Here is an 11400-nt window from a genome sequence, read left to right as displayed (position 1 = left end):
TGTACGCGTATATTATTTTTTTTATTGTGGGCGTAATCAATAATCACGTATATTTTATTTGAAGTATTTAGTCCAAAACGTTAAGATTGGGTTGTTTCAAACTCTCATAACATATGTATCGAATCGTCGATCAGCGCCATTTTGAATTTTATATTGATATAATTCATACTTTCTCAGTACGTTTTAAAGTGTTTTTAAACAAATTGTGATCAGCTGATCATGCTTTGAACAAAAGCTGAAACGCACCTAGAAACGGCGTTACTATTAAAACATATTAATTGTTTACGATCGACGATTTAATAATCATCAATTGGAACGAAAATTTGAAATAACCTGAACTGTGTTTTTTTGGAACTCAACTCCTACTTCTTAATATTCAATATTACACGAACACCTATATCGTTTCGTCGACATAATTATTATGTCTAATCTTACATGATTTTACAAAGCAAATTCATCTTTCTTCACTGGCTTGTATGTTTTGAAGGTTGATCTAAACATAACTGGCTTCCCAACCTTCACGAATGGAGGTTCAAAGTCCTTCCTCAACCTTCGGTGCACCTTTTCCAGGTTCTTCAGTTCGATGCTGGCCTTTTCGGCTAATTGCATGGCGATTCGGTCTTTCACGAAGGTCTCCCTCTTCACTTCATTAACAACTTCAGGGTCCAGCGCATCCAGTCGCATGATGATGGACTCGTACTCTGTTTGAAGAGTTTTAAGCATCAGGAAGGTACTGAAGGTAACAGTACTCACAATGAGCTTCTCATAAACGTCTTTGACACATAGATGAAATCGCATTGCATATTCTGAAGCGACAGCATCATAGAAGTGCGTGTGGATGATTTTGTTCACCTTTTCCTTCAACATTAAAACTCTGCGTTCTTCTTTCTCTATCTCCGTATTCAAGTCGTTAATGATGTCTTCCACCTCCTCGTTCTCTTGTTGAATGCGACCCTTCACCACGAGCACACCTTCCCTGAGCTTTGCTAGATTTTCTGACAGCTTTTCTGCGTGTGTCCAACTCTTTAGATTTTGCATCACGATGCGTCTAAATATTTTGAACAATTGCTTAGGTTCTATGAAGTACAGCAGCGGTGGTCGAGCGTCAATTTGATCTTCTTTGAAACGGTTGATCAAATGCATGAGAGATGGTATAGTCCCGTCTAAGGACTCCAATTGAAACTTGGCAAACATGCCTTCCGATTGTGGTTTCGATAGATCTTTTACGCTTTCTTCTAAAGCAACTCTCGAATCCTTGCTATGCCTCACGATACCGTGATTGTCGCACCAACTCCTCGGCGAGATTGTATAAAGGAACTCTTGGAACATCTTCGTCTGGCGAATCTTTTCCTCGAGTACGTACACCCTTCGCCTTTTAATACCGAGTTCAACTGACAGGTGCTTGAATTCATCGTTTTTCTTTTGCAGAGTGTTGGCCAGTTCTTCGGATTCGTTGAGCATCGCGATGGACTTCTTGTAGTCTTCGGAAAGGAATTGTTCAAAGCTGTCGACGTATTCGTTGTATCTTTCGCATATTTCGTTGTACTTTTCCTCTTCGTCCGCGAAGTTCTCATTGATTCGGAGAACTTCATCTTCTCTGTACCCGGCTTGCAGTTTGAATAGTGTGGTCTCCCGTATGTCATTCATATAGTTGGTTTTATCAAAGGGATATTCTATCGGTCGTCCTTCAATGAGGGAGTAGAACTCGGGGTCCAGGTCTACCACGGTGTGGACATCATCGGGAGGTTCTTCAACGTACACTCGAGCTCTTATGTCTCTTGTTTCTCTGGACTTAAAGCTGTCTCGCTCGAAGTATCGCAGTTTCTTTTCTGCCTCTCTGACTTGTTTATTTTTAGCTTTGGAGTAAGCTTTAAATGATTCTTCCTTGAGTATCAAAGGATGGCCGTAAGGAGTCTTTTCTTTTATAACATCACGAATATGAGTTGTCTCCTTTCTACCGATGGTGAAATAATACTGGGAATTTTCTTGATTTCTACATCGCTTTATTTTTTGAAGTGACGTGGTCGGTTTGACGTTATTTTCGTCTGGTTTGGCATATTTCACTTTCAGAAAAGTATTGAGATAACGTTCTTCTTCATTGTGCTCAGAAGTGTTATCCCCGCCCTCGTGTGGATCTTGAGACATTTTTCAAGTCTGAAAATAAAACATAGCAGTATAACAAGTTAACTAATAAAACATTTGAAAAGGACCTTAATATTTGTACCTCATTCAAACTGTGATACAAAGATCTTTCATCTAAAAATTCCATTGATGCAATAACTTCGCTTTGCCCATCCATAGAATATATTTCTGTAGAGTACCTGCGCCCGTATCGTTTTTCACGAATACATTCCGCGAGTGCATTATGTTTAAAAATGGAGCATTGTCCCTCCGACAGTGTTCTTAAAACCGGAAATTCAATTTCGCGCCGTCCTCGAGCATCCCACTTCCGGGCGGAAACTCCTGCAGCTTATTGCTTCCGACTCCACAAAGGAGCGGGAAGGAAGCGCAGTGTGGAGTAGAGTGGAGAATGGAGAATGCGAGGAATCCATTTATTTTTACCTTTGAAAATTAAAGCTTGCGCCTTATGCGCCGCGCTAAGAGAAATGCAGAGATGTAGACGCTTGAATTCTAAAGTTAAAATCCTGACGGTGATAGTTTAGAGAAATAAATCTTTTGTATTTTGAAGTAAAATTCCTAATAAACGATGTCCGGAAATCCGGATGTAGATTCACCAGTTTCCTGGTTGTTATAAGAGTTTCCGGACAACGGATATATTTTTTTATGTGATTGACCCACAAGAGTCCAAACTGCTTCCAACCGCCTGTAGTCAGGGAGACCATGGCATCGCCAATTGGGGTATGTTATGTGGTTGAAGGTTGTTAAAAGGGGATCAGGAAGGTGGGGAACTATCGGGCTGTTCAGATATGATCACCAAACATGGCTAAAGCCTTTTCAAGCGACGCTCGATTCTGAATGGTGGTCCTACACCACGTCGATACTGAAAGTATCTACCACTAACTAATACAATAAATAATAAATTTACTGCATTTAAATAGTTAGTACACTTAATTTTCAGTCTCACGACATACCCCAATTAATAGGGGATGCCATGGCTCCAGAGTGTTGGGAGGAGTTGAGATTCTTATGCGGTATTCAATTAAAAAAAAAACAACGTTTCAACCTACTATAAAAACGTCATTTCAATAATATGTACCACAAAGCTTCAAAAGATTAAGATTAAAAAGTTACGTTATTATACTTAGGTACTTGAAATATAGTAATGGTTTTATATTACCCACACTCAGGCAGTGCCTTAGTGGGTTTTCATTTCTTGTGTATACAATTTTGGTAATATATATTATGTTATTATTTACTGTCTATTATTATGTATAATATATGTAAAGAAATGAAAATAAATAAAGTAAAAAAAAAAAAAATACATGTTACGTAATAATTAAATGTTACGTAACAATTACATGTTTCATAATAATTACATGTTACGTAATAATAACATGTTACGTAATAATTGCATGTTACGTAATAATTACATGTTACCTAATAATAACATGTTACGTAATACTTACATGTTCTTGCTAGAGCAATCTCGATAAGCTACAAAACTCATTCTATTAACAATGACAAACGAGCGGCACCAATATATTGCGCGGTTGGTAAGTAATGATGGGTAACTACTTCAATTCACTCTATATCCCATGAAAAATTTCACCCAGTAAAACTATTAGAGTCATAAAATATAATTTAACTTACAAAATGGGGATTTTATTTCCTCCCTTGTTTCGGGACTTCAGTCTAGACTCCTTGACCTACTAACACTAACAGTCGTAATTCCTGGCACTCCTGGCTAGGACCAGACAAAAACCATTAAAAATAAATTTTAATTTGTAGGCTCCGTGTCAATTGAAAGAAGTGTAACAAAACCACAATATGACTAATATTAATTTTAATTTGTTTGATAAAATGACTACAAAAAGCCACATATCTTATTTATCAAAAATATAATATGAAAATAAAACAATTACTTCGTTTATAACCACGAAATTTTATTTATTTAATTTTCTATAACCGATCGGTTTCGCTTAGTACAAGCATCTTCAGGGTATAGAATTAAACTGATTTAATTTAATTTTATCCCCTGAAGATGCCTGTACTAAGCGAAACCAGTCCGTTATAAAAAAAATGATGTTTATAAACAAAGTAATTGTTTTATTTTAATTACTATGTCTAACCACAAAATGACTTCTTTTATGATCGACTTTATATAATTAGTTATGTTTTGATTTATATTCAAACATATATCGGTTGAATAGTGAAGCTGTTTTTTAGATATTTTCAGTAGCAGAAAAATGTAATTACATTTTATAAATTTCTCGACGATTATAATAGTATTGTGTCATTTATATTGTAAAGTATATCGGTGTCTTTCGGTATACCTGTATAAGTATATAGTATATTATATATTGTATATAGAATTAGCATTTTATTTTTCAAAATTGTATGGGGATTGGTACATCATTGCAATAAGCTCATATTAATCATGGTACCTTTATCATTCACTCCACTCCGAAAAGTAACTTTGATCACCATTTATTTTCTAATATATTTCGATAGATTAAACAAATTGTGTTATGAATATGACGTTAAATTTTCTGATACAATTTTTTTATGAAAGTTAAGTACTTCTAAGTTGAAAATTGACAAAGTCACCCCATTTTACAGTACTGGAGTTTTTTTTAAGTACATGGCTACCGACGAAAATACAAGACTACAACGGTCATAAGAGAACCTGTCTACTTGGCTAGACTAGATGTTGAGTGGCTAGAGCTAGACGCTGGCTAGGGCTAGACGATGCCTGCTCCAGATTGTTCTATTCTATTGAGAGCTGTAAAGAGTCTGTGAACATCTAGAATCTTGGACTCCACTCACATCACAGCAGATATTTGTACCTACCCGAATGTTATAGGTTTCAGTTATAGATAAAATATGTATATAGAAACAAGGGAGATGGGCCATGAAACCGCATGCGCAAGAGTGTCGCCAAAATCGTCACATGTTCATATTACTGCTGCTCTTTATTAAATTTCTACCTAAGCACTAAACGCATAACTTTCATTGCGTGGCCGCTTTAATAGTCCGTGTAGATTTATTTATTCAAAAAATAGTATTTTACAATAAAATCATAAGACGCTTATCTCACTAATGAATTCCTGTGTCAAGATATGCAGCCAAATGTGCAGCAGTACAATTATAGTAAATATATTTTTTTAAATGCGTGTAAGCTTAATATAATTTTGAAAATATAAACCAATAAAATTATTACAACAAAATAAGTACAACAGCCGGGCAGTACGTTTAAAGTTGGCAACAATAACATTCTACCGACTAAATAAGTATAACAAAGTACCAGAATCCCAGGGTGACCGTATTGACAATGATAAGAAGGATAGTGTGAATAATCTTCTATCTATATGAACAAAAATGTGAATATTCGTTTGTTGAAAATCTTAAATCTCCGAAACTTCTTCATCGATTGCTATGAAACTTTGACTCAACGTTGCGTTTAAATAGGCGTATGTTTTTATTTTCCTATATAATATGGGCGTCACCTGTGACAGGTAAAAACGTGTTCGTTTTAAACAGCAGACTAAGGACGGGTTGTTTCGGAGAATTCATCAACAAACAATTCATCAAATTTCAACGTTCATTTACGGGTTCTGTGAAAGTCCTATTCAAATTCTGTTATCATATCATTATAGGCTAGTTGCTTGACAGAACTGAAATAAAAACAGAACTTAAAAATATCTTTCACAGAACTTGAAAATTAACTTTGAAATTTGAAGAATTTTTCAAGTTCTCCGAAACAACCCGTCCTAAGTCACGTTGCGAGATGCAGCTAGTTATTAATAAAAATTACAATAAATATATAAATTATAATAAATATAAGAAAATGTAAATACTAACAAGCAAGTAAATAATAAGAAGTAAATAAATTAAGTATATAATAAAAAGAAAATTAAAAAGATAAAAAATAATATATACATTAAGTAGATAAAAAAATATTACTTGAATTAAAAAGATAGTAAATAATAAGTTCATTAAGTAGATTATTATTAAGTAGTAACAATAATAAGTAAATAAATTAAGTAGATAATATTAAGTCGATAGTAATAAGTGTACATTAAGTAGTAACAATAATAATTAAATAAATTAAGTAGACAATGTAAATTCGATAATAATAAGTAAATTAAGAAGATGATATATAATAAGTAGGTACATTAAGTAGATAATTATTAAGTAGTAATAATAATAAATTAAGTATAGGAAGAAGGATAATTCTGGTGATTACCACACTGATTTAAGACATAAGCGATAAAATGGGTCGTAGTTCGGCGACAGTCGGAACGCTTCAATGCCATATCTCCCATTGTTTCTATTATTGTTATCTATTATTATTCGGTTACAGGTATTGTATTACAGATAATCACCGTTTACGGAAAACATATTTCTTCATAAAATAATTCAAAATGAAAATATTTCTAATCTGGAATCTGGAACGGTACAAAATGATTTAAACTTTGATGAACTGATCTCGCATTAACAATATTAAAATTTACATTTATTAGCTCTTTGTGAACACTTTGTTTGATTACCAGGCAGATAGACACGCGGTGGTGGATTCTAAACCTTATTCAGGGTCACAAACCGTGGCTGAAACGATTTACCTATCATTCTGAACAATGCCTTCTCCCAAAGTGATTAAAATTATCGACATTATGGTGTTCTTCTTTGCTTCTTATCTCGCTGAGCAAAAAGGCTATTTTTTATCGTAATATCTGTGTTTTTTTCATACCAAAACAATGGTTTTAAGATGAGGAGTTTGATAGCAGCCAGCAAATGATGTTGTCTCATAAAATGAAACCCTTGGAGAAAATCAACATCTTATGTGGATTGACTACAAGGACTACTTAATTATTATGTAGGTAAGATCATTGACTAAAGGTAGATACTTAATTTCATGACAACAAAAAATATAATAAATTTCATGTCGAGATGGACCTAAAAAATTTCACCATCGAAATTTCTACGGCAATTTCGATTTCATGAAAAAAAATAATTATTACAATGCCAGATAAACAGATTAAACTCATAAACTTCATGGAAACATGTAATAGATAGGCAGTAGGTGAACTATTAATTATACTTATAAATCTAACAGTAGGTGAAATGCAAATTATTACAAAAACTCTAATCAAAGCACTCAGAATCATTGGTAATGTATAAATCGTAATAATTTTCTCACGAGACCACACCGATTGACAGATAATTTTATGATGTATATTTTTTTTTATCAAAGGGAATCAATTTGAGTGAAGTTGATGGTTGCGGTGAGGAACTCGGTGTGGTCGCACCTCACGAGGAACTTATTTTATCGGAATTCTCACGCTGTAGCACAACACTTTTGGGTTCCATAACAAAACAGAAGAACATTGAAGAAATGTGAAGAAAAATAACAAGCAAACAAGACACATAACCTAACTAAAGATATACTTGTTGAATAACGCTGAACGCGTAGTACAAAAGCACTTATAAACTTAAACCCGCGACATAAATATATGGAAACCACCATTATTTTTATAAGTTGAAATCAAGTGATTTTTTTTAAAGAGCTTTTGCATGCAGTGATATTCGATAAGTTTACCCTAACTAAAACTAGGGTAAAATTTCGATCGCGCTGGCCTCGCTTATTATGAATATTTTTTAGATAAAAACCTTTAGATTCACCTTAATTACTGTACGACACAACTTTTAACCTTCGGGGAGGTGGAAAATATTGCAATAAAAATTTCAATTACGTAAAATTAAAATTAGCTTTCGTTTTGTGAAACGAGACCGTCTATTTTCAAACTTTACTGTCAAACGTCATTTTGTTTTGTTGGTATTTCTGTTACTATAGGACGAAACGAACGGCTAGAAGTGGCTAGAAACATAATCGCGCGGGCGTTTTTTTTAATGTTAAAAAATTCCGTCAAATTAGTATTTACCTAATATGCATGCATTGTGTGCGTTGTGATTGAATTTTATTAGCTGGATTTTATTTTTTTACGTTCAAATTTTATTTAAGTAAACTATTTCTGCGATGTTGAGCGGCTACGCTAAGTTTTTGTAACATGGTTTATGATGAAAAAGAAAATGCCCCTTTATACCGCCTGCTCGCGTCAATGCAAGAAAAACATCCCAGTTTTCAATTAGTTTAGCGGCTACGCTAGGTTTGTGTAACATGGTTTGTGATTCAAAAGAAAGTGTCCCTTTTATACCGCCTGCTCGCGTCAAGGCAAGAAAAACATCCCAGTTTTCAATTAGTTTAGCGGCTACGCTAGGTTTGTGGAACATGGTTTGTGATTCAAAAAAAAGTGTCCCTTTTATACCGCCTGCTCGCGTCAAGGCAAGAAAAACATCCCAGTTTTAAAATAGTTTAGCGGCTACGCTAGGTTTGTGGAACATGGTTTGTGATTCAAAAAAAAGTGTCCCTTTTATACCGCCTGCTCGCGTCAAGGCAAGAAAAACATCCCAGTTTTAAAATAGTTTAGCGGCTACGCTAGGTTTGTGTAACATGGTTTTTGAGATATATATATATATCAATATAAAATATATATCTATATATATATATAAAACTACAACAAACCTAGCGTAGCCGCTAAACTATTTGAAAACTGGGATGTTTTTCTTGCCCTGACGCGAGTAGGCGGTATAAAGGGGACACTTTCTTTTGAATCACAAACCATGTTACACAAACCTAGCGTAGCCGCTAAACTAATTGAAAACTGGGATGTTTTTCTTGCCCTGACGCGAGCAGGCGGTATTAAGGGGACACTTTCTTTTGAATCACAAACCATGTTACACAAACCTAGCGTAGCCGCTAAACTACTTGAAAACTGGGATGTTTTTCTTGCCTTGACGCGAGCAGGCGCTATAAAAGGCGCACTTTCTTTTGTATTACAAACTTAGCGTAGCCGCTCAACATCGCAGATATAGTTTACTTAAATAAAATTTGAACGTAAAAAAATAAAATCCAGCTAATAAATTTCAATCACAACGCACATAATGCATGCATATTAGGTAAAGACTAATTTGACGGAATTTTTTAACATTAAAAAAAACGCCCGCGCGATTGTCTCTAGCTACTTCTAGCCGTTCGTTTTGTCCTATAGTAACAGAAATACCAACAAAACAAAATGACATTTGACAATAAACAAAGAAAAGTTTGAAAATGGACGGTCTCGTTTCACAAAACGAAAGCTAATTTTAGTTTTACGTAATTGAAATTTTTATTGCAATATTTTCCACCTCCCCGAAGGTTAAAAGTTGTGTCGTACAGTAATTAAGGTGAATCTAAAGGTTTTATCTAAAAAATATTCATAATAAGCGAGGCCAGCGCGATCGAAATTTTACCAAAACTAGTCTAACCTAACCTAACCCAAAATATTAGGGCTTTCAAAATGCCACTGGCTTTGGCAGTTGGAACTCTTGTGTGGTATTCAAATATAAAAAAAATCAAGATATAAACTAATTCAAATAAGTGGCATTGAGATGTTCACGGTTAAAAGTGTTGCAGAGGGACGAATATTATTTAGAGTAATAACTCGAAAGTCGTTTTTTGGGATCAATCTTGAACCGTTGTTTGATAATAAGAATGTAAATAAATCGTACTTACGCGTTTTAAAGTCACAAATCCATAAATTTTATAGCAAATTCATATAAATTTCACGTCAGCAATCCTGTAAGTAACAATTAAAAGGATTTAATCGCCAAAGATAAGGACACACATATAAGATTTGAATGAAAAATATTAGATTTAACACATTCGTGGTCCTATTTGCACTGACAGACTTCGGGTAAAATTCCTGACAAATAAAAATTCGTATTCGTAGGTTCCCCTGGCAACAGAAGTTTGTTCGAAATTGCAATATAGGTCATTTGTTCCTACCTTCGTGTTAATGTTTTCAACTACATCGATAAAAGGGAACAATGTGAAACGTGTTATTATTTAAATATCGGGTAAATAGGTCAGACATCAGACAGTGGATACTGTCAGTTTCGCCCTGGTGATATAGTACCTACTATGAATCGAAATATGTTGTTTGGAATGTCTTTAGTTACAAAATGTGAATAATCGGAAAAACAGTCCAACTTCCTCCTCCGCATCTCTTTACCTTCAGCTTTACAACGTACTCGACGGCTGCCATAATCCAGATTCGGGCAGCTGGGAGTATTATTTTTATCAAAGGTATACGAAAGAAATTATGTATAGTTGGGAATTAGCAAATTTAGAAAACAGGTATTTTTTTGTAACTGGACTCAAATAGTTATTTTATTTTTCCAAATCCAAGGGGGGGGGGGGGGGGGGGGGGGGGGGGGGGGGGGCTGGCTCTGGTGCTTTGCCGTTATTTTTTTCGTTACTAGGTACGACTACGGGTACGAAAGATACCTATACAAATTACCTCTTAAAAATACCTGTTAAAAAGACCTATTAATAGTACCTGTTGATAGTACTTATTAAAAATACCTGTTAAAAGTACCTATTAAAAGTACCTATCTGTTAATGGTTTGGTACTGATAATGTTATATTGTAACAACGAGTACTTTACAGAGTTTAGTATCTAAGTAGAGCTGTGGACAGAGAGATCCAAACTACCTACTACAGCGGGTTATGTAGGTGTTTCTATCTCCCTCATCTTCTGTCTCTCTCACATATACTACTGAAGTCAAAACAAACTCTAAAACCTTTCTCACATCTCAAAAATACCTGTTAAAAGTACCTATTTAAAAATGCCTGTTAAAATACCTGGTTCCAAAATACTCGCAACATTTTATACTGGGACTAAATATTTTTAATAGGTACTTTTACCAGGTATTTTTGGTGGGTATTTTTGATGGGAAAAATGTGGGGAACTTTTCGACAGGGAATTTCGTACCCCCCCCCCCCCCCCCCATGGATATTGAAAAATTATTGTGGGTAATCACCATATGAATTTTTGTGTGGAAATTTTTTTCTCAGAAGTTCTGTAACAACCCCCCTTTCATTGATTTGAAATATTTTGTAGGGAAGTACATATCTAAATTTTTTTAGTGGGGAATTACGTATCACAGAAATTCTCTAACAACCCCCCCCCCCGATTTTAATGGGAGAATCAAGCTTACGTAAAAAAATGTGGGGAATATGTGAGTGCAGTTTAGAAACTACTTATACTGAATCAATCCCCAGGTCGGTATTAAATACTTTTCAGTATTTTGTCACCGGTATTCCTTGGTACACAGTAAGTTCGTACTACTACAGGAACTAGAGGTGGTACTTTTCGTTACTGGGTAAAAAAAAAACAA

At 34.6% G+C, this 11400-nt stretch overlaps 1 protein-coding gene across 1 annotated transcript; it reads right to left on the bottom strand.

The window, feature by feature from the left end:
* Window positions 1-441: 441 nt before the first annotated feature.
* Window positions 442-2145, bottom strand: LOC149422508 (cilia- and flagella-associated protein 100-like). The gene has a single exon (XM_089633581.1). The coding sequence runs from the start codon at window positions 2143-2145 to the stop codon at window positions 442-444; it is 1704 nt and encodes a 567-aa protein (XP_089489707.1).
* Between the last annotated feature and the right edge of the window lie 9255 nt (window positions 2146-11400).

The sequence above is a fragment of the Hesperophylax consimilis genome, chromosome 7, assembly GCF_061612785.1.
Source record: "Hesperophylax consimilis isolate HC1 chromosome 7, BYU_Hcon_1.0, whole genome shotgun sequence".
In the NCBI taxonomy this organism is placed as follows: Eukaryota; Metazoa; Arthropoda; class Insecta; order Trichoptera; family Limnephilidae; genus Hesperophylax; species Hesperophylax consimilis.
Note: the sequence above shows the minus strand (reverse complement) of the source record. Positions and strands in the feature narration are given on the sequence as shown.

What these genes read in the sequence shown, in the direction of transcription:
- LOC149422508 (XM_089633581.1), bottom strand. Translation starts at nt 2,145, where the DNA reads ATGTCTCAAGATCCACACGAGGGCGGGGATAACACTTCTGAGCACAAT.